The following is a 23,039-nucleotide window of genomic DNA, read 5'->3' on the forward strand; positions in this document are numbered from 1 at the left end:
TGGGATTCTCTGTCCTCTCCCCTGTCTCTCCCCCACTTGCACTGTTTTGCTCTCTCTCAAAATAAAACGTATTAAAAAAATTTAAAAACACCTCAAGGTCAAGAATGTCTTCAGTTGGCTCAGGAAAAGGAACAGATGTTAGAACTTCATTTTTCTTTTCAGAGAATATCAGACACACACACACACACACACACACACACACACACACACACTCTCTCTCTCTCTCTCTCTCTCTCTCTCTCTCTCTCTCTCTCCAAGGATTCAAAAAGATACTGAAGTATGCATGTTGCTGAGCCCACCCGCTCAAGCTGGCCAACAGCAGCCACCAGTTATGAGACCTCCCCTCTTCTGGGCAGCAGGCCCCTCACAGGCACCCTCCCATCTCCGAGGCCCTGCCCCTCGAGCCCACCTACATGGTAACCCCTTTCCCTGAGACCTGGCTGACCTGAAACTTAACCCTAGGGTGGCAACCCTCAGACCCCCCTCCATTCCAGGGCTCCTAGTCCCTTGGGGGTAATCCCAGTTCTCCTGACTCTGACGAAGGGACAAGAGTAGATGCCACAAATCTGGTGTTCAGCAACCCATCCGGGCCAGCAGGCACAGGGCCTGGGCCCCCACCCCACAGCACCCCTCACCCCAACTGGCCGTCACTCTAACACGTACCACACGCAGCTCTATGGAGGAGAGATTCCCAGCCTCTAATTCTGTGACCAACAGGTGACATTTATCTGTTGGGCTATTCTTCTGGGTCTAATGACTGGCAGGTAAACCCTAGCTGGGTGCCTGTGACTCTACCCTCTCCTCCCACTTCAACATTATAAGGACAATGTTGAATTTAAACTAATTGATATTCATATGCTTTAAAAAACTCTTCTAGGGGCGCCTGGGTGGCTCAGTCGGTTAAGCGTCCGACTTCAGCTCAGGTCACGATCTCACGGTCCGGGAGTTTGAGCCCTGCGTCGGGCTCTGGGCTGATGGCTCAGAGCCTGGAGCCTGCTTCCGATTCTGTGTCTCCCTCTCTCTCTGCCTCTCCCCCATTCATGCTTTGTCTCTCTCGGTCTCAAAAATAAAAACATAAAAAAAAAACCAAAACTCTTCTATTTATATGTAAGTGATGAATCACTAAATTCTACTCCTGAAACCATTATTACACTATATGTTAACTAACTTGGTTTTAAATAAGATTAAAAAACAAAACAAAACACCCCTTCAACTAGTAATATTTCTGGCAACAAGACTGGTACAGAACACACAGGAGAGGCTGGGGCAGCAGGTTTCAAAAACTCACTTTATTCCAATGTGAAATGAAGACGTGATGGTTTAAAAACAAGAAAAAGTTCTTGATCAGCGGTGGGGAGGCTTCGCTTGCCAGCTCACACCCACTGCCTTTGAAACAAGGTATCTGGACAGACCATACCCATCCGCAGCTCCCCACAAAGCTCCCGGGGCAGAGGCCCAAGCCCTGACCGGCTCCCTGAAGCTCACCAGGGTGGCGACCCCACCACCCCACCCCATCAGGGCTCCAACAGCAGGCACAGGGAAGCGGCGCAGGAGGGTGGGAGAGGGAGCAGCTGGGGCTCGTGGGAGCCACTACCTTCCACGGTGGCCCCCCACCACCCGCCCCAGAGCTACTCTCCGTAGGAGGTGCTTGTGTGACAAGGACCAGGTAGGGAGCTGGGCTCCACAAACAAGTGGCAATCACTCCTGTATCTAGTAAATTCCCCTCAGGATCCATGATTCAGCCCCGGCTGCCCCAGCCCCTCACCTGCCCCGGCCCTACTGTGCGTCAGGCAGCTCCGGTTAAAATGGGGAGAAGGATACATTCAGACTGTAGCCCCTAAAGTTATCTCCTGCTGAGGGGCAGGAAGTGGGGAGGCATTGCCTCCCGCTGGGGCCCAAGGGCAGACAGGCCAGGGCCGGGAACAGGGTGTCTAGGGAGCCACCACTGCCCCCCCTTTCCCCCTTCCCCCCAGCCCGGCAAGGCAAGGCCCAGTCACAACCGGTAAATCCCCCGCAGCTCTTGCCTCACCACAAAGCTAAAGTGCACCCCCAACCCTCCAGCCCTGCCACAGAGCTCGGACTCCCCCTCCCAGGACACAGGAAAGCTCCCCTCTTTTTGGCTTCAAACCTGGACTCTAAGCCAGGCTGGGCCCAGGGGCAGAGGCAGCAGAAGCAGCAGCCACAATGTCAAACATTCAAATGACCTGAGAAATCTCATCTTCACGTCATCCACTCAGAACCGACACGGGGCTATGTACAAGTTAGGAAGGACGGATCGAGACACTCACGGGCACGGACTCGCTCGCACACACCTGCTTGTGGATGGGGAGGCCGGAGGGGGCACCTGCCCCCCCGACTGGGAGCCGATGCCCACACACTTCATTTGCGTGTCTTCAATTAGGCCTCTGCATCGCATATTCATCGAACCAGTGCAAAAACATCTTTGGGGGGGGGGGGAGGGCAGGCAGGCCAGGCCAGGGTCCCAGGAGGATGCTGGGGTGGGGTTGGGGTTGGAGACATGGCAGAAGAGGGACTGGTTTCCTCTCCTGATCTGTAGGGCACGCCCCCCCTTCTCCTGGAGTCTGGATCACTGGGTAACGGGGCAGCTGGCTGACTGTCCGTCTGTCTCTCCCTTCCTACCCCTGCAAGCCCGGGGAAGAAGGGTCCTTGGCGGCCTGGGGCTGGGAGGCTGAATCCTCCGGGACCCCCGCTGGCTCAGGCTCAGTGGCCATGGGCTCCTCAGCCTTATCCCTGTTTTTGCCGGCCTCCTGGAGCTGGTGCCGCCGTGCCACCTCGGCTTTCAGGTTCTCCAAGTCTTTTTGGCTGAGTAGAAGGACACGGATGAAGGGCAGGTGTCAGAGCAAGCCTGGGCCCTCTGTCACCTTACTGGCCTTGGTTAAAATTGGACCCGGGGCAAGGTCAGGCTCTGCTCTTTGCAGTGGGGGGAGAGACGTGTGGAACAAGCACTCCCCTCCGCAAAGCAAAAAGGCCCCTAAGCGCTTAGACAGTAAGAACATGGCGCACTCGACACAGCCTCCAGTTAAGGCCCGGCTCCTGCTCAGCCTCTACCCTCACTTCCGATCCGCAGCGCCACGTGGTCTGTCCCACAGCAGATCGCACACGGAAGGTGGCAGCGGGGCGGGGGCGACACACGCGGCAGGTACGCTGTCAGCGCCCCAGCCCCTGGCTGACCGAACCCACGTCCTCCGCCGGTGGAAGGGCAGCAGGACCGAGAAGCCCACGAAGGCAGCGCTGTTCTAAGAGCCACAGCGGGACCCTCAGGGTCCAGGCGTGAGACACATCCCCACACGGAGGCAGCGGGAAACCAGAGAAAGAACGAAGCTGCTCTTACGTACTGACAAGGAAAAGGCTGCTAAGGGACAGTAAGTGCAGAAAGATACGGCCACGTGCGCGGTCTGCTACAATTTTTGTGCAAATAAAAAAAGGGAAAAGATTACAGACATGTGCTTGCTCAACTACGTGGCTATTTCCTGAAAAGATTCACAGGGAACTTCTTACCACTGGCTGTGCTTCTCAGTTCTGAGCCACAACAACCAATTACAGATTTTAAAAAGAAAAACCGAAAGCCCGCTTCCACGTGGGAGTTGAGTGCAAGCGGAGCGGGGGCCTCACCTGAGAGGAATGAAGAGGATGCCGTTGATGACGTTGAGCTGTTCCAAGACACTGGCCATGCTGGGGGCTGTGAACTGAGGGGCGGCGCCAATGAGCCGGTGAGCGCGCGGGGAAGCCGGAGGGTGGGGGGTAGGGCGGGTGCACATGCAGTTGCGGGGGGGGTGGGGGGTGGGGGGGGGGCGTACCTTGAGGGGCGGGATGTTGGCGCTGGAGCCGTTGCGGTAGATCTCGTTCATGGTGCGCTGCAGGGCCACGGCCTGCTGGGTCAGGCACTTGAGGTACTCGGAGCTCTCCTTGGTCTTCTCGTGGTCCTCGCCCAGCTACGGGGTAGGTGGCACAGGCGGGAAGGGGTCAGCGAAGCCACGGCCCAAGGGCCCGGCGCCGCCCCATCAGCCCCTGCCGCGGCCCACCTGGGTCTTGTAGATGGTGTAGCCCTCCTTCTCGTGCTGCAGGGCTGACCGGAACTCGGCTTTGCTCTCGTAGACCCGGGCGACAAGGTGGTGGCTGCAAGGGGGCGTGCAGGGCGCAGAAGGGACACGAGTGGGCCTGGCGCAGGGGCTCGGACTACTCTAGATTCCCCTCTGGAATCCACCCAAGGGCAACAAAGAAGTCCGGGACTCGGAGAAGAGACGCAAGTTGAGAGAAAATCCCCCAGGAGTCAGATGGAAGACAGGCTGCCGGATCCCATGTCCCTGAGGCCCTGGGCGCCCCATGCCCTTAACCCAGCATGGGCTCTCACCTGAGGGCCACCTTGAGGGACTTGGGCCCGTGGTACTTGGTGCTGACAGCCAGCGCATTCTCCAGGAAGCGCAGCGACAGGTCATATTCCATCACTCCGTGCAGCACCAGCCCGATGTTGTTCTGGGGGCGGTCGGGAGGGCCCCGGTCAGTGCCGCTTCGCTAGGCCGAGGGCTAGCCCCGCTGCCCCTCCCCAGCACTCACGTCCAGCAGCGCCATCTCGGGGTGGTCCTCCCCGAACACCAGCAGTGTGAGGTAGCGGGCGCGGTACAGCAGGCTCAGGGCCGTGGACAGCTGGCTGCTGGCGAAGCAGTACAGGGCCAGGTGCATCTGCAGGGGCAGCGGAGTCAGGAGGGGGTCCCGGGCCCCAGCGCAACCCCCCACCCACGCCCCCAACTGCTCACATATTCCTGGATGGTATTGGGGTGCTCGATGCCCATCACTCGCTCGCTCATCAGCACAGCCTTCTGCTGGTTACTCAGGGCCTGGGAGAGGTGGGGAATTGTCATCCCAGCGTGGGTACTGCCCCACATCAAGTCTGCCAGGCCCCCAAGCAGCCCCCGAGCAACGCAGCCTCCTCAGCAGAGAAGTGTTCACAACTCAGCTGCTGTGAGCATGGAAGGCCAGGCCCCACTCCGAGGCATTTTTAAATAGCTCGCCTTGAGTCTCTCGCCCCAACAAAATCTATGCTTAAGTATAAATCTAAAACAGTAATAATAAAAAAAAAAAAAAGGCATACATAAATGAAAGAGTCTACGGTTGAAGGACAAGCGGAGGCCTACGGTGCACCCGCCCCATGACAAGGCAGGTGGTCCCCAGCAGGCCAAGGAATGCTTAGCGACGCTCCCGACAGCTTCCTGTGGCTCTTACAAGGCACCCGGCACCGTGAGCCTCAGACTATCCTTCCCAGAGTCCCCAGGAAGCACTCCGTCTGCGAGCGAGGCAGCTCTCCCAGGCAAGACAAGCAACTCCCCGGGGTCTCCCTGGTCTCTGCCTGATCCTCCCAGGGGACCCCCTGAGGAGAACGGCGTCCTTGAGCCCCACCGTTGGGGCTCAGGTCCCCAGGCCTGGGCTCCCGCCTCCTGCGGCACGGAGTGAGAACATGGCCCCAGCTCCCTCACTTGCCATCCCCCAGCGCCAGGCCGGGCCCCACGGCCTCTGTGGACACAGCCCGGAGGGTGCTCAAGGCCCACCTCGGCGTAGTCACCCATAATGTAGTGGAGACGAGCAAGGAGGCGCAAGCAGGCACAGATCTCCACGTGCATGGCTCCGTACACGTTGTTAAACAGGTTCAGGGCCTCATTGATGAGCTCACAGCCCTCCTTCAGGAAGCCTGCAGGGCACCCCCAAGGGCGGCAAGGTCAGGGCCGGGCCAGGGGACCCCCACCCCCCAGCCACACCTGGCCACGCACCCTGCTGTACTTTGGCCTGCCCACTCTGGAAGAAGTGGAAGGCATCCGAGGCCTTCGGGTTGACATGCTTGACCACGGGGAAGATATTGAGCACATCCTCCTCGGTGAAGGCGGGTTTGTGGCGGCTGTCAAAGCTGTACTCCTTCAGCAGGATCTGGGGGACACAGCCCAAAGCCCGAAGGTGGCCTCAACCCTGGGCTCAAATGGCCAGCACCTCCCGACTGAGCACCCCACGTCGAGAGAAGGCCACTTCCCCCCACGCGTCTGCCGACCCTGCGGGAGCTAGGAGGAACCCCCTGAATCATCCACACCTGGATTCCGGTTTTCAGGGAGATTTCCCGCAGCAGCGTTATCTTCTGCAGCCCATAGGTCTCCACAGCCTGGTCCACGGTCTCGCTGTGGGGGGAGGTGGCAGGTGGGCCTGGGCGGCCCAGCCCCTGTCTCTGCCCCCTGAGTCAACGGCTGCCTCCTCACCAAAGGACCAAGCCCAAGTACCAGCTCCCATCCCCTCATCACCCTGGCAAGCAGCCCTCCGCTGCTCCCTCCCTCCAGTCCCAGCCCCCACCCTGCAACCGCCACCCCCGCGCCGCGGCCTCGGAGAGCCCAACACCCCGTGCTGCCACGCACCACTCGAGGCTGAAGCCAAAGTAGTTCTTGGCCTCCTGGCAGATGTTCTTCCAGAGCTCCTGGGGGGTCATGACAGCCCAGGCCGTGTTATCTGCTGCCCCCGGGGGGCGGTTTCTCCTCCTCCTGTTCCTCTTCTTAGAGATCAGCTCGTCGGCGGGCAGGTGGGCCACAGGGTTGGGGTAGGAGCTCAGGAAGCAGTTCAGAAAGTGGCTGATGGCAGCCGAGAGGCCCGAGAGCTCCACTCCCTGCGAGGAGGTTCGACTCAAGTCACAAGGGCCCTCAGGCCCCAACCCAGGGCTCTTGCCCATCCCACCCGCCACCCCCCACCCCCCACCCCCAGGCTGTGGTGGGAACAGCAATACCTGTAAGTAGGTCTTAAAGATGTGCTTGGCAGAACGGGTGATGAGCTCTCCAACGCCAATTTTCTGCAAGGGTTCGAGAAGGGAGTCTTGGTTTGGGCCCCAGGCCTCCATCCAGCCCCAGTGCTGCACGGCCTGGCCGCCCCGAGCATCACTCACATAGATGTGGTCCAGCTGTTCTCGGGCCGGGCTCCGGAGCACCAGGTCCAGTACCTTGCCCAGGTAGCGCATGTTGATGCCACGCTGGCGCATCACCTCAGCCAGCGTGGCCCCATCCATGGGCAGCACCGCATGGTCTATGCAGTCCTTCACCTGCGGGCTGCAGCAGGTCAGGGCCCCCCAGCCTGGGCCCTCTGCCTCCTCCCACCCTGGGTCTTCCGGGGGAGGGGAGTGGGGAGCTCATGCCATCCTGAGGCCCTGAGGGAAGGAGGGGACTAAGACCCCAGCTCCCAGTTGGGAAGAGGGAGGAAAACAAAGCGGCAGCCAGGACGTGAGAACGTGCCCCGCCCCAGCCTTCTGCACAAGCGACAGGAAAATGGGATGGCAGTCACAGGGAAGCAGGTGCTTCCCAGCAGGGGAGCAGAGGTGAGGGAACCCCACTGGCAGAGCCCAACAGGCAGCACAGGTTCTCCCCGGACCACGCAGGATAGGGCAGAGGCAGCCACTTGGGGGTCACAGCTCTGTCAAGCCTCAGGACAGGCTGGGGGCCAGGGCAGCTGGCACAGAACACTGGGCTCATAGATCCGAGACCGGCGTGCCACCCGACTGTGGGGCTACCTCAGTAGGGAGCAGGCGCTCCATCATCCAAGAAGCCTATGTACTAAGCTTATGAGGGTGAGGACAGGACCCTCCCCCCACCTTTTTTTCCAGATGCCCCGGTGCCCCCTCTGTCAGCTGTCTCATCACACAGGGACTCGGAGGACCAGACCCCCAGCTGCTGGCCCCTGAGGCGGGCCCAGCGAAACAGAGCCTGCGCCCGAGGCCTCCCTTGGCCTCTCTGGGTCAGCAGCCCCATCTGTATGTACGACGGTGACAAGCACTCTGCCCCGCCTGCCTCACAGATCAGCAGGTCTAAGGGAGTTACTCCTGCGAAGGTTCCACAAGCTTCCAGAATCAGATGGATGAAGCACCAGGGCCTTTAACAGCATGCCCTGTGCAGCCCCCCACCCTTGTGGCCCCTCCCTCACCAAGCCGGGGATCTGGCAGGACAGCAGGAAGGCAGCGGCGTCTTTCAGCAGCTGCTTCTGGTCCCGAACTTCCTCCTGGCAGGACTCGGGGAAACGAACCCCTGTGGGAGGGACAGCAGAGGCCTGAGCCAGACAGAAGGGATGCAGGGGTGACAAGATAAAGGCCAGCACCCGCCAGACCAAGGGCCCCAAGATGACCCCCACGGTATCCTGCCCGTCCTAATGTAACACTTGCCTGGTGAGAAGATGTCAGGGTTGAAGCGGACGTCAAAGGCTGTGCAGCTGATGGAGCCCACTGCCTTGCACGCGTTGCGGATCACCTCTCGGCTCCGAGGGTCTGCTGTGGAGACACGGCCGGCTCGGAGGGAGCCCCACCCCACCGTCAGAGAGGGGAGGCTGTGCTACCCCAGGCCTCCCCCGGCTCCGCGCAGACATCTGCCGGCCTCTCTCAGGGCTGGGGCAAGCCACCGCCGGCAGGTGCCAGCTGCCGGGACAGAACCGGGGCTCCCCGCTCCCCCCATGCACAGCAGCCCCACCTGTCCCGTCGTCTGAGGCGATGGTCTCCGCCAGCTCCTTCACCTTGGCGAGGCCGCTAGCACTGCCGCCTTCCTCCTCACTTCCTGCCTCGGGCCCTGGAGGGTCTTCAGGCTTAGGTTCCGAGGAGGGGGGGTCACCATTTTCCAGGGAGGTGGGGTTCTCCATCTTGCTGGCTTTCTGCTGCATCAACTGCAGGGCAGCCAGCTTCATGAAGAGGAGGTACCTAGAGCGCAGCAGACAGGGCAGAGCACCAGATGGGAAGACGGTATCCGGGAGCCTCGCCGGCCTGGCAGCCTCCCGCTGGCTGCGGGGACCAGGGGCAGGCCCCAGATCCCTGGTCTGTGTCGGCACGCGGACACCTCCCACCCCAGCAACTCCATCAGGTAGTAGCAGGTCACAGCCACACCCAAGATCTTCCCCACAGAAAGAGGACATCTGGAGTATTAGCAAAGGAGCAGCCAGGGGCTTCATGCGGGCCAGGCTCAAAACAGACAGATCCTCCCTGGCATTGTGAGGAGACTGATCACGGTGAGGGGCATTCGATGTGGCAGACTCCTAAGCACCAAATGCCGGCAGCGGTGACACCGCCTGGCGCTGGAACATTAAAAACGTGTTAGTGGATTTCCATATGCTCCTCAGAGGAAGAGTGCTGCTTCAGCCGAGAGCCACTGGGCTAGCTGGCTGCTAATTTTCCACCCACATAAAGCTCCTGATGTCCATGTTGCGGAGCGTGAGGTCATAGTGCCCGGTGCTGGGGCTGTAATGACCGGGGCCAAAGCTGGCTCTTCGTCACCTTCCTTTTTTTTTTTTTTAAATATTTATTTTTGACAGAAAGACAGAGTGTGAGTGGGGGAGGGGCAGAGAGAGAGGGAGACACAGAATCCGAAGCAGGCTCCAGGATCTGAGCTGTCCACACAGAGCCCCACATGGGGCTCGAACTCACAAACCGCGAGATCATGACCTGAGCCGAAGTCAGCTGCTTAACTGACTGAGCCACCCAGGTGCCCCTCTTCTTCACCTTCCAAAGCGTCTCCCATCAAGGACCAGACCCCAGAACTGTCTACTGGTTGGGTGCCCTCAAAAGCCTGGCCTCTCACCTGTGCTCCACAAAGGCGTCCACCAGCTCCTGGCGCAGGCAACAGAGCTTGTGCCGGTGCGCCCGGGGGAAGCCGGCGCGGGTGCACTCCTCGGGCAGCGCCTCGCCGGGCACGGGCAGGAAGTTGAGGTCAGGGGGGAAGGTGCGCAGCAAGTCGAGGATGTAGTGGCGCCCGTCGTTGCCGATGATACCCTTGCACTCCACGGAGGAGCAGAGCTCCACCTCCTCGCCGCGGTCGTTGAGCACCCGGTGCCTCAGGATCTTGAGCGGCCGACTAGTACGTTCCAGCAGCTCCAGGTATCGAGGGTGCGACATCACCGTCTTGCCAAAGTCAATGGAGCCGTAGATGACACTCTGCTCCTGGTCCCGCTCCAGGATGCCAGGGATGATGGACTGGGCTGTGACGCGGTAGCCACGGTAATCCACCACCACCGTCCCCAGCGTGTACAGCCCCTCCACGTCCACGGCGTTGTACGTGCGCACACCATTCAGGTCATTGGTGGGCGCCACGTAGGCCGCCACATCCCCACCGAAGTCCTTGTAGTGGTCACGAACATCAAAGCCCAGGCTAAAGAAGATGTTATTCCAGATGAACATCTGCATCTTGGTCTCCTCACTGGGGTTGATGGCCATCACGTTGCCGTCGATGACTGCCATGGCGCCCCGTGTGGCTGCAGCCGTGAAGTCGCTGTGCACCTGAGGGGGCGAGGTAGGGAGGGTGAGAAAGGCGCCATCCCTGAGAGCCACAGGTTTGGGCCTACCTGGCCAAGCTCACCCAGACAGCAGAGGCAAGTGGATGGCCCCGAGGGCCCGGGGGCTCTAACCTTAGCTTCCTCACACTTGGACAAGCACAAGAAACCCATTTTTTGAAAAAAATTTAACACTGATGTTCAGAGACAGCAGAGCTTAGTGATTAACAAAGAGAAGGGCTGGACCAGGTCTTCGATCCACCAATTATGTACCAGGTGAAGTTGGCCAGGTCACCTCTCAGACCTGTTTTCTCTATAAAACAGTGACAAAAGTTATCAACCTTTACAAGGTGTCTGACAGATTACAAGAGATAATGCCCATCACACACGACACAGCCCCTGGCAAAGTTAGTACTCAAACCACTTAGATCTTATTTTTACCATTACCATCTCTAGGCAGTAAGATTATGGGAGATTAAAAACGGCTTTTCTGAAAGCTTCTTTTTCCCTCATCTCTCTAGATAACATCACGTGTGTGTCCAGGTGAGGTCCTGAAGGCAGACAGTGGCGGGTGGGAGGCTGGAAGAACCCTGTCACACAGCCCACAGGGAAGGAGGTCCCCCTGACCCCACCCAGCCCATGGACTCCCAAGTGTCACACAGAGGCCAAAAATCAGAACTGGGGTAGCCTGCTCTGCCAGAGGCGAGAAGTTAGCCAACGCCCTGCAAGGCACCCTGTCTGGACATCTCGGCAGGCAACAAACAGGCCTGAGGCTGCCAGTTAGGCATGAGAGCCGTAGGCACCTTGAATATAGCTCTTTCTCGAAGGAGCCGCTCAGGCAGGTTCTTGCGGGGAAGTTCCCTTGTCGTCTGCAGCTCCTCGTTCCAGTCCCGGGTCTGCAAAGGGACAGAGATGCCGGCTCAGCCCCAGCCCCAAGACCCGCTGTGGGCTCCCCTTCCTCCACCTCCCCGTGGACAGCCTCACAGGCTCCCAAGTGAACGAGACAAACAAGTAGATGGAGCCTCCAGGGAGGCACACAGAACCCAGCCTGGCCCCTAGCAGGGGAGAGGAGAGAAGAGCCCAGGGCAGGCAGGGCCAGGCTGCAGGCACCTGTCCAGGGATGTGCTCCTCATAGCCCAGCCTGGAGGTGTAGGCGTCCTCCGCACGCACGCAGTCCATAGCGTGCTCTGCCTGGGGCGCTGTCCAGCTGTACACCTGGAACGGGGTGGCAATCCTCTCGAATGGGTGGCGCTGGACCCTGTGGCAGGGAGAGGGGGAGATGGGGAAGCCTGCCAAGCTCAGAGCCCTGTCGTAGCCTCCTTCTCTGAAGCCCCCACCAGCTCCTGTGTCTTTGCACTGAGACCCCCCCACCGGAAAGTCTAACAGAAGCACCTCTCCTAGGGCTGCCGTCTTGGGGCCTGGCTAACAGCTCCCTGAAGGGAGGCTCTGTCTGGGGTGCTGGGGGCCGAGGGCATGGCTTCTTGGGGCAGAAGCGATGGAGCTCACGCTGGTAGCCTCACCCCACCCCATCACGGGATGTGAGGCAAGGGGCAGAGACGGAGCAAAGACACCACCTTTTCTTCTGCAGCACGGCAAAGTTTTTTTTGAAGGTTGGGCTGATCTGGTTGAGCAGCTCCACTAGGGAATGGCTGAGGAAGCGGGGGCTGGCAGGCTTGGGATTGAAGTGATAGGCCGTGGACCTGTGGGAAGAGGGTGATTGCTGCGCAGGGCACCCTGGGTGGCTGCCCAAACACCCGAACAGGCTTGAACAGGGACTCACTGGTTCAGGTAAAAGCCCCGCGTGGATGCCGTGATGCTGACTTGCCGGTCCTCGGCTGTGATCACAAACAGGTACATGAGGTCCCCATGCATCTTGCGGTTCCCAGGGGGTGGGTTCCAGCCACTCATGGTAAGAACTTTCAGGCACTGCAGGGGCTGCAAACATGGCCAAGAATGAGTAGGCCAGGCGTCCAGGTAGGTGGCTCCCGCCCAGCCAGAGACCTGCTGCTCCCTGGCTCTGCTCTGGAGTCCTACCTTCCAGTCACAGTTCTGGGGCTGCAGGGGACACAACGGCCGTTCCCGGCTCCCTGGAAGGATGTACTCAGGTGGTGTGCAGTCAATGGGGTCCATCTCCAAGCCCTTCTTCCGCTTCCCGCTGTCTAAGGGACCCGAGGCTGGTGGTCAGCACAGGGCCACGCGGGGGCCAACTATCTCCCCACCTAAAATGGCCCCAGTCTGGATGCCTCCAGCCCTGCCCCCTCCTGCTAGGAAGGCCCGGCCCATGGCCCCTTCACCAGCCCCTGGCCAATCTGCTCTAAGATCCTCTGCCCAACCCCCAGTCCCAATGCCTCCCGCACCTCCCAGGTCGCCATCGGTAAAGACGCTCAGGAAGGACAAGGAGTTGCAATCAACCCCGTTGAAGGCATCAGATGGGTCCAGGCTCTTGAGCAGGTCTCGGACATGGCGCACGTGGATGCGGGCCTCACGTACCGTGTATGGCTCTGTTGGGAGGATGAGAGGCAGGGCTTGCTCGCCGCTGCAACAACCCACCCAGTACAGAGAAGTCTGCCATGGTGCTTCCACAATGGTCTTGATTTTCAAATTTTAGGCCTCCACTTACAAATTCCATTATAAGCACATAAGCTGGAGTTCTGGATTCAACACACACACACACACCTGCTTGCTAACAGGCAGAGATCTTGTCTGCAAAGAACCTTCTGTCAAAGGGCACAAGAAATGCCTCTGGAAGCACACCCAGGCCTCAGGGAGCTCACCGAAAGGCCCCTGCTCTTGTTCACAAGTGTCACAGGCACGCAGGCCCAAGGAACTGCTGGGCCCTGCACTGCAGCCTCAGTCCTATTCTTCCAGGGCAGCCCTTGCACAGGGGTGGCCCGAGGACTTACCAGGACCCATAACTACAACACTGCCCCCCAGTATATATTTTGTGAATTTTAATGGGGACTCTTTTGGGGGAGAAGAGAGGGTTCCTCATCAAGTTTGGGCACAGCTGGGTTCCATCTTTCCATATGTTAGCAACAACCTCACACACTGCCCAGAACCCCTGAGCTACTTCTCCCCTGGGGACCCAAGTTCATGGGAGCTTTTATTTTATAACCAACCAGTCTCACCACATCAGCTGCTCACTCCACACTGGGTCTCTGACTTGTCTACTTGGGAGTTGTGAAACTTTAGTTTCCTTATGAGATTTAATTTTTCTGTCTATAGAATTTGACTAGGCTGATTACAAGCCCTTGGTTGGTATCATTTTTTTTTTTTTAAATCATGACTCTGATATTTAACCGATAATGTGGGAGGGCACATGTGTGAAGGCCTGAGGAACAGACCTGGGCTCCAATCCTGCCTCCACAAGGTCCACCCTGTTCTGAGCCTCCACGCACTCATCTGTGACACAGAGATAGCAGTGGGGGTGGGTGGAGTGCCACCTGGCCCCACCTCTGTGCGCCCTCCCTTGGCAGGCTGCCCAACTTCAGACAAACCTTCCACCACGCGTAGCACCGAGCCCTCCTGCAGCCCCTCGACACTGCGCAGCTCTGAGAAGTGGTCCAGCATGTTGCCATCCAAGTGCAGCGAGAAGCAGGTGCGGTGACACGTGTCTTCACGGTCCATGAGTACCTGGTGGATCTCCTGTACCATCTCCTGGGGGGACACCTACCAGGCAAAAGGCCCCAGCCACCCTGGTGACGACATACCGCTTTCCCTACAGTATGAGGCTAGGACAAGGGATGACCAGGCATGCCTTTCCAGCCTTATCCTAACAGGCCCATGCTCTGGTCCCCAGCACCCTCCTCCACTTACCTGTAAAGAGAAGGGCTCAATCCCAGGTGCCAGGATCTTCACAGAAAAGCCTGTGTCCTGAATGACAATGACCTCCTGTCCAGTCGTCTCCTCTCCTGGCTCGGATTCATCCAGACCATTTTCCCTGGGCGGCTCAGCAGCCCTTTCTTCCCTTTTTAGGCTCTCTGGACAGTCTCCATTCAGTAGCATGACTGATGGCAGCGCTGCGGGTAACAAGAAAGGAGCTGAGTCTAGTGGGGCCGTCTGCCTCATCCACCTGGGTGGACGCGGCCCCTAGAGAATGGCATCCGCATTTCCTCCCAAGACTCAGTCAGCCCCACCCCGGACTCCACAGTCCCATTCACACTGGGCACACAACTTTCCCTCAACCCTGGCCACCTGCAGGCCACTGCCTTCTCCCTTCCACATGCTGGGCCCTCCCTTGCCATCTGCTCCTCAGTCCTCCAGTCTGGCTTCCATCTGAGCACACCCACCCAAATCAGTCTCCCTAAAGCCACCCCAAGGGCCAAACCCAACTGTCTTCTCAGGCCTCGAGGTGTCGGACTTCTCAGCGACACCCACCATGGCTCACTCTCTCCTCCCCTTCCCTTGTAGCCACTGTTCGCATGTTCTTTGCTCTCCAGCTCCATCCCCTTCCGGCAGCCCAGGCTGTGGGCATCCCGGGGCCCCAGCCTCTCCTCATCCCACCTGATCTCCCAGGACTTCAAATGCCCTCCCATCATGCAGCTAACCTGGCCAATCCAGGCCTCGCTCAAGCTTTTCAACATGTGGCCATCCCTTAGGCATCACCAAAGACTCATCCTGTTGACATGGAATTCACCTTCCTCCACAAGCTGGCCTCTGCTTGGTGAAAGCCCCTCCACCCCCAGTCACCCAACCTAATCTCCAAGCAGGCCATGGAACCCAGCCTCTGCAGCCACGACCAATACAGGCCACTATCCCCTATTTCAAGTCACCACTCAGAACCCACTGCTAACCAGATCCAAGCTTCTTAGGCCAAAGCTCTCAGGCAGCCTGAGGTACATCTCAACTCTTGCAGCTCTCCTTGTCAAGGTCTAAGATACACCAAACTACCAGGAAGCCTGACATGCAGGCTACACATCTTCCCTCCCACCTCTGTGCTTTTGTGTAGTTTACACTGCCCTCAGTATACCACTCCACCGGGCAAACTCCTACTCCTCTATCAAGGCCCAGGTGAAATAAACCCCCTTCTCTAAAGCCTGCCCAAATGATCCCTGACAACAGGATTACTGCCTCCTCACTGCTCCAGAGACATGGTGACACCTCCCAGAAAACTGTTCTATGATATTCTGGGGGACTCTTCATACTCGCAGCTCTATCTTCCTTCCATCTTTCCTGCACTCAACAAAAAGGCACTGAATTAATGAATTAATTACCGCAAATGTGGAGTTAAGTCCAATATTTGTGAACAACACCCAATTCACAAGCTGTGGGGAAGAGAAGAAAGCAGGGAACAAAACCTTCCCTTTCTGCCCAGACACTAAAGGGAATAAAGGAGAGCTCCCTCCCTGCCCTGGGGAGCAAGGACCTCCTCACAAACACTCCAGCAAAACACAAGCCTGCCTGGATATCCATTTGGCCCTGGGGCCTTTCCACGAGGGTCTGCCTGGAAACCAAACAGGCCCCTTGCTTGTCTGAGAGCTCCAGACAGGTCAGCTCACCCAGCTCTGCTCCCACCTCTTCTGCCCTACTGTTAGGAGGTGCCTTCTCCCCAGACCTATGTGGGCCCTACCCAGACCCACCATAAACGTGGAGCCAGGGGCCTCAGGAAAGGAGATAAGCCCGGCACAGAAGGGCACACCACGGGGCCGTGCAGAGAAGCCGCTCCCTCTTCCCCGTGTCCCCTCAGCTTAGTGATAAACAGGACCGCCAGGAGCTGAGATATAGCTCCCTCCTCCTCTCCCCAAATAAGGATGTCTGAGGCCCAGGAAAGTTCAGAGGCTTGTCCAAGGTCAACAGTGGACCCCAGGTCCCCCGTCAAGAGCCCACACCACCATGCCAACACACTGCCCTCAATCATGGCCACTGTGGATTTTCAAGGCCTGTTATCGCCCCCGTCCCTGTCCCCAGCACACCCCTCCAGACCTGAAGGAAAATTCTGGAAAACCACAAGGACACACAAGGACCTCTCTCCAGTGAGCCCGCAGCCCCAGGCAGTGCTACCCCAAACCCCTAAAGGAAGCGGCCACCCCAAAGGGAGAATCAGGCTAACTCTATGACAAACAAGCAGGAGGGTGGGGAGAAGGACGGTGCTTGGTCAGCTTCCAAAAGGCAGCAAGAGGAATGGCAGATATGAGGCACTTCCCCTAACTGGGTCCTTGAGAAAGACATTGCTGTGGGAAAGCTCCTGGAATAGGAGCAGATGCAAGAAGGGCTCCCCCCAGCACGGTACAGCAGTTTTGAGGTCTAAGACCCCAGAAGCGAGAAGTCAGATACCCGGCCCCAGAAAGGCAGCCTGCACTCTGAGTCTGGGCTAAGAGGGATGGGAAAGGGGGACAGGGAAGAAAGGCAAAGGTGGCCACAGCTCCCACCCCTCTCGCCTAGGACCGGGAGCCTGCCTGCCCAGAAGGTACCTCAGCACCAGGTTACGTCCCAGGGGTACCCAATCCCCTATCAGATTTCAAAGGACCATGGCTGGTTCCCAGGAGCCTCCATTCCCCTCCTCCTTCCTCTGAGAAACCCTGAAGGTCTCCCTACCACTGGATTAAGGCCAAGTGATACCCCCACAACAGGCTGACCACCTGGCTTGCTGCCCCCCACAGCCCACCTGGTGCAGTTGGAGGCTGCTCTCTTCTGGGCTCTGGAGTCTCAGGACCACCATGGCAGCGAGGCAGCCAGCTCTCCAGCTCAGGCTCGGCACTGCCTGAGTCCCCTGTTCTGGCCTCTGCCACTATCCTCGCCCCCATGCAGCTGGTCAGCCCAGGGCTGGAGCTCTGGCCGGCTTCGGGTTTCAGTGGGGCCAGGCCTGCTGGGGCAGCCCTGGGAAGGGCACACTCCCCCTGCCTTGCATCCTGCTCAAGGTCGGCCAGAAGGACGGCTGTGGGCCAGGAGGCCCCAGTGGCTCCAGGACCCCAGGTGGAGCTGCTACCAGTGCTCAGGCCTACTTCCTTGTACCCACCAAAAAGGGGGTCACTGCTAGCGAAGCCATTAGGGGGGCAGGAGAACCCAGCCCTGCTTGGGGTACCTGGGCCTCTCAAGATTGAGGGCCCTGGGGACAGGCTGGCAGGGGCAAGGCCCAGCAAAGGGGTCCTCTCCTCGGCCCCAACCCCAGTGGAGGTGGGCAAGACCGCTTCAGCCAGCTGCCGGCAACAGCTGGTGCAGACCCAGGCCCAGGCCATGAGGTGGCCACCCCGTCCACCAGTCACAGACTCTGAGCACCTTGCCTCCTGGGTCAAGTGGCTGGCTAAGGCTTCTGGCTCATGCTGCCCCCTGCAGGTGACCTGGCCGCTCTCCTCTTTCTGACAGTCACAGGTTCTAGTGGGAGGGGGGATGGGCCCTCAATCTCCCAGAGGACAACTGCACCCGTGCCCCGGGCCTCCAGCTCCACCACGGAGCTGGCAGGCTCTGTCTTCCCTTCCCAGCAGCCCCTGCGCTGCCAGGAGAAAACCAAGTCTCTCCCTCAGGGAAAACAGAGCTGGCAGCAAGAGGCCGAAGGCTGTTCGGCTGTGGAGAAGGAACATGCCCAGCCTCGCCAGGGCGCCTTCCCAGGGCCTCTGACTTGTTGCCAGGGCCCAGCCAGCACTGCTCCGGCATCCATACTAACCAGAGTGGGGGCGGGGAGCCAGGCTCACTCCAGGCCCCCTCCCCTCCAGTCCAGTCCTGTCCCAGGCAGCCCTGATGGCCAGGCACACAGCAGGTCCTCAGCCTCTCCACAGGCCCCACAAAGGCCTACACACACTGGCCAGATGGTAAGAAGGGCCAGGGCCAGGCAGAGAGCCCCTCTTATCCTGCCCTCTTCCCAATCACACCCTAACCCTCTGGAAAAGGGGGTGGGGCAGAGCAGCCTGGCAATGACCTCCGAGTAGCAACAACAACCATTTCCATTCTGGTTCCCAGAAAGTCAGTGCTCACTCTAGGCCCATCCCACAGCAAGTCCCTCAATCAGCGCAACCAGCTCATCTCACTTGAGGAAACTGAGGCTCCAGAAGGCTAGGAAGCAAGCTGCCCCAAGACCCGGAGTCAACAGGCAGCCAAGCCAGGTCAAGAAAAAAGAGGTCTGTCACATGCCCAAACCCATGCCTCTGAGTGCCACTCCTTAAGGCTGCAGCACCCACTGGGTACACAGTATCCCTTCCTCCTCCAGGCCTCAGGGCTTAGTCCAGGAGGCAGATCGATCCCCAGCCACAGCACCCTTCCAACCCTCTACATCCCCTCCTCTCATATCCCAGGGGGCTGCCCTGAGGATCTGGGCCTTGGGGAAAGGACAAAAGGTGATTCTCTGCAGAATGGGAAGGGGTGGCCCAAGTTGCACACTGCATATACACACCCCTAGTTCTCACTGACTGGGTCAGAATGTGGAGATAAAGTGTACCCCTGTCCTGGCCTGGGAGCACAGAGACCCCATGAGCAGCAGAAAGGAGGAGTTAGAAAAGAAACTTAGGCCATCCCAGGTGGCCTCTGTGTCTTCCCCAGGCTGGCATGGCCTCACTCAGTAGACTGTGCCAGAGCCAGGCCCCGCCCCAGTCAAGGCCTTAGCAGGTGAGGCTCCAGCAGGAAGTAAGGCCCGGAAAGACACATCACCCCCTCCCAGGGAACAGGGCTTCAAAGGAAAGGGTAGGGGTTGGCAGGCAGCCTGCAGAAGACCCTGATGATATGGGCATCTGTCTCCTTCTCTCCCCCCAGGCCAGAGACATGTCTGCAAGGTCTGGAGATAGTTAAGTGATCCTCAAGCCAGTCTACTCAGACCTCCCCAAATCAAGAGCTTTAGGATTCTGTCAGGGAGCTCCCCTTAAGCCTTCAAGATCCTCCCCAGTCTGCCAGCCCCCTTCTCTGTCTGGGCCTCAACTCCAAGGAACCCTCCCCTAGGCAGAAGGAACTTGACACACCACTGTGAACTTGAAAAACCTGCCTGTTCTCTTAACCCCTAAAAGCAGCTTTATTCCCAAGAAGGTAACTGACCCTTGCCCCCCACCCCAAAAGGCCTTGATTACCTCCTCAAAGGGACTGGAGAGCCTTCCACAGCTGGGTCCTAAGCGTCAGAAGCCTGGATGGGAGCCTGCTGGGGGGTTGGGGGGGGGGTCTCCATTTAAGGCCACCCTACTTCTTTGAATAGATTCAGGCCGGCTGTAATTCAAATCCTAATTATCTATCCTAGCTTCTCAGAGACATAAGGAGCCAATGTCCCACCACTATCATGCTCCCAGTTTCCAGAAAATGAACAGCTGTGCCCTTCCCCTGACCCAGGTTGCCCCAGACAGAGCCTCTCAGCACATAGTGGAAATGGGGCTTTTTTACACAAGCCCTCGGAGAAATCCTCCGGCAGACTCTCCCCTCTTCAGTCCCCATGTTCTCAGCATATAATCCAATATGTCCCGGCTTCCTCTGGGATAGATCAGGGAAGCCTTGGCATGTCAACCATAAGCTAGAAATCCAAATGCCCCCCACAGCCAAAGCACTGTGTGACCTTGGGCTAGTCACTTTATCTCTTCAGGTCTCTTTGCTAGGAGGGAAATCTGCCAGACCGGACCTCCGCTTATCTGGCCTGCCCCACTGATTCACAGCCACATTAGGGCAAAGCCTGGCAGGTTGGAGTCATCAGCATCTGCTGTTCTGCCCAAACCCTGGCCTCATCTAAGCAATCAGCAAAGCTGCTACAGTACCTACCCCCAATACAAGGTAACTATGCTGTGACAGGATCAGAGAGCCTACTTAATACTGTTCCCATCCTGACTCACTGAAGTTAGGAAGGGAGCTGAAGATGACAAGTCCTGCTGAGAAGAGTTGGGGGGAGTGGAAGACAGGGGTAGTTCTACATTCCCACCACCATCCGGGGGAGAGAAGGACCACAGCCCAGCCCCGAGGCCCTGAGGATGATTTGGAGATGACAACTGAGGCCCTGGGAAAGGGCTTCCAGCCTCAAGGCTGGAGTCTAAGACATGATGGAAGGAACAGAGGAAGCCCAGGAGAAATAGATGAAGCAGGACCCACCAGAGAAGAGCCGCAGCCACTCCCAAAGCCACCTCCACAGAGCCCCCGTGGGGGACAGCTGGGAGCTCCACTCCACACTAATGACCTTTGCCTTAAAAACAGCAATCCTGAGCTGATCCACTTTTCGCAATAAGGCGGGTTAATGATCAAGTTCTGGCACAAACACCTCCTCCTGCCAAGGAGTTTGGCTTTGCCTCCACGCAAGCAGACCCTTAGGTCTTCAGATCCCGCCAACACCTAAGAGGGAAGACATCAGAGCCTGAAGACCTGGGGTTAAAGCATTGTTTCTGGGAATGAACTAGAGAAGCCCCCTCACAATACACACCCACCCCCAGCTCGCGCTCTTCCCACAGACCAAACCTGGGAAGTCCCAGGTTGAGCCTTACTCGCAGGGCTGCAGCCCTGTGTACAGAAAGGCTGTGTACTTCCAGGCTGGTACATTATGCTTGAGATCCTTACGCGAAGGGTGCCGGACGGAGCCAGGTGTCAGTGACCCCAGCCCCGAGGGTTCCCCATGCCCGCGCGCGGAGGGGGTGGGGCACCGATTCCACCGGTCTGCGGCGGCGGCGCACCCCGAAACCGCGTGTGCGCGCACGTGTCCCCCCTAACGCTGTCCTCCCCGGGACCCCACGTGCGAATCCCAGGCCGCAGCCGGGGGCGACAGTGAAGGTGACCTTCAGGGCGGGGGCGGCCCGGGGAGATGCAACCCGGCCCGGGGAGGAGGGAAAGCGGCGGTCCCCGTAAAGCCCGAACCCACCCGCCCGCTCTGTCCCGTCCAGCCTCCCCGCCCAGCTGTCCGCTGGCCCCGGCCCCGCTCACCGGCCGCGCCCGGCCGCCCCTTGCCACCGGCCTGCGAGCTGGGCTCCCGGGCGCCGTCGGCCGGGGCGGCGACCGGCAACTCGTCCGTTTTGATGACCATGGCGGCGGGAGCGGGCGTCCGGCTTGGCTGTCCGCGCCGCCCGCCGCGCCACTAACCCAAGTGCCCTGCGCGCCGCGGCCGCTGCGGGAAGGACGGAGTCACCGGCCCACGTGGTGCGCGTTGTAGCCTTTGACCCCACCGCCGCTCCCCTGCCCCGCCCCCTCGCCCGGCCCGGCCCACGGAAGCCCGCGAGGGACAAAACGCACCGCGCCTCATTGGCCGTCCACCAAGGCGGTGACTTTCCCGAACGCCTTAAAGGGAACGCACTGTGACTCAGGGTACTGAGAGGCTTCTGGCCCCCTTGAGAGGCGGGGCTGCGGAGAGACGTCCTTGCCGTTCTCAGCCTGTCCCGCGGGCGCCCTGACCTTGGGTAGTGACTCTTCTAGGACTGCCATTGCTCAGCGTCCCCTCCCCCAATGGCCCTCTGCTTCCTATTGCAAATCAGCCAAATGACCACGCGGTCTCTAATCTGCGGTGACCCACAGCGCCCTCCTCACCAAGCTTGAAAAAGGGTGGGGCTGGGGTGGGTCTAGCTTCCTGAAGAAGGGGTGCAGGGCAGCTAAAAGGTAAGCAGTGTCAGAAATGGAGCCGCCAAACTTTGCCCTGAGCTACACCGTGCTTCCCCCTACCAGCGGCCTCCGACACCTCCCACCAGATGAGTCCTTACTTCCAGGCTGGTACATTATACCCATTTTGCAGTGGAGGAAGCTGAGACCAAGGTCACACAGAGAGCAAGAAGTAGAGCTGGGTCAGGCTAAATCTACAGGCTAGACACTGTTTACAGTCTTTCATTAGTTTAGGTGTTGGGTTTTGGTGGAGACTGAGGAGTGAGGTCAGAGAATGCTACCCAGGTGACATTTTACCAGCTCTTGCCAGTGAGCTGACATTCTCCAGGTGGAGAGAGTGGGGACTTTCTTTCGTGCACAGGCCTGGGAAGTGTTTAAGGCATATTCCTGACATTTGCCAGGATCTGATGGGAATTGGGAAGCTGAAGCTGCCGAGGCCGGCTAGGGCGGGTCCTAGGGCCTCGTAAAAATTGCAAAGAAAAGTGGACTTTGTCCTGGAGTACAGGTGCTGGGGAGAGGAGCTAGTGAAAGTCTTTAAGCATTTAAGCAGGAGGAAGGGAGGTGAGAAATGCTCTGGCTGATGTGTGGGGGATGAGGGGACGCTGAACTAGACCAGGGGCAGATACATTTGAACCATCGCACAAGAAGCCTGGAAATAAAAGCAAAACCTGACTACTGGGTGTACAAGGAAGGCCAGCAGTCAGGAAGGTGTATGAACCTACTACTTGATTAGATTGGAAATCTGCCTCCTGCCACCTCTACCTTGCCCGTTTTTGTAACCTTGAGCATAGCACTTGACTTTCACCCCAGTAAATGAAGCTCAGGAGCTTCATTTGTCAAATAAAAACACCCATCTGTCTAGCCTCTCACCTAACTGTTGTGAGGAGATAGTGGTCATCAAAGCACTTTAGGTAGTGTAAAACACTTGTGATTCACTCAGTCTTGCAAAAGCTCAGTGCTTCAGGAAGATCAGAAATAATCAGACCCAGGGGTGCCTGGATCGCTCAATCGGTTAAGCATCCGACTTCGGCTCAGATCATGATTTCATGGTTCATGAGTTCGAGCCCCTCCTGGGCTCTGTGCTGACAGCTCAGAGCCTAGGTAGAGCCTGCTTTGGATTCTGTGTCTCCCTCTCTCTCTCTGCCCCTCCCCCACTCACACTCTGTCTCTCTGTCTCTGTCTCTCTCTCAAAAATAAATAAACTTTTGGGGCACCTGGGTGGCTCAGTCAGTTAAGCGTCCAACTTCGGCTCAGGTCACGATCTCACAGTCTGTGAGTTCGAGCCCCACGTT

At 58.6% G+C, this 23,039-nt stretch overlaps 1 protein-coding gene across 4 annotated transcripts; it reads right to left on the bottom strand.

Annotated features, from left to right (window-relative positions):
* Positions 1–1,269: 1,269 nt before the first annotated feature.
* Positions 1,270–21,296, bottom strand: CLUH (clustered mitochondria homolog). 4 transcript variants are annotated; one of them, XM_058702961.1, is made up of 26 exons: positions 21,082–21,296; positions 14,095–14,297; positions 13,776–13,947; positions 12,636–12,779; positions 12,313–12,437; positions 12,059–12,213; positions 11,853–11,978; positions 11,389–11,536; positions 11,082–11,174; positions 9,591–10,285; positions 8,493–8,716; positions 8,192–8,293; positions 7,957–8,057; positions 6,929–7,081; positions 6,773–6,835; positions 6,411–6,655; positions 6,095–6,179; positions 5,784–5,937; positions 5,565–5,704; positions 4,776–4,856; positions 4,576–4,701; positions 4,373–4,494; positions 4,044–4,137; positions 3,819–3,953; positions 3,634–3,707; positions 1,270–2,823 (listed from the first exon to the last, which is right to left on the bottom strand). In XM_058702961.1, exons 1-26 carry the CDS (start codon positions 21,179–21,181, stop codon positions 2,637–2,639), a joined length of 4,047 nt encoding a protein of 1,348 aa, XP_058558944.1. In that variant the 5' UTR covers positions 21,182–21,296; the 3' UTR covers positions 1,270–2,636. The 4 variants fall into 4 exon arrangements, with proteins under 4 accessions (XP_058558944.1, XP_058558943.1, XP_058558941.1 ...); XM_058702960.1 differs by having other exon boundaries at positions 8,192–8,296; XM_058702958.1 differs by lacking the exon at positions 21,082–21,296 and adding an exon at positions 16,883–17,057.
* Positions 21,297–23,039: the final 1,743 nt, after the last annotated feature.

The sequence above is a fragment of the Neofelis nebulosa genome, chromosome 16, assembly GCF_028018385.1.
Source record: "Neofelis nebulosa isolate mNeoNeb1 chromosome 16, mNeoNeb1.pri, whole genome shotgun sequence".
NCBI lineage: Eukaryota > Metazoa > Chordata > Mammalia > Carnivora > Felidae > Neofelis > Neofelis nebulosa.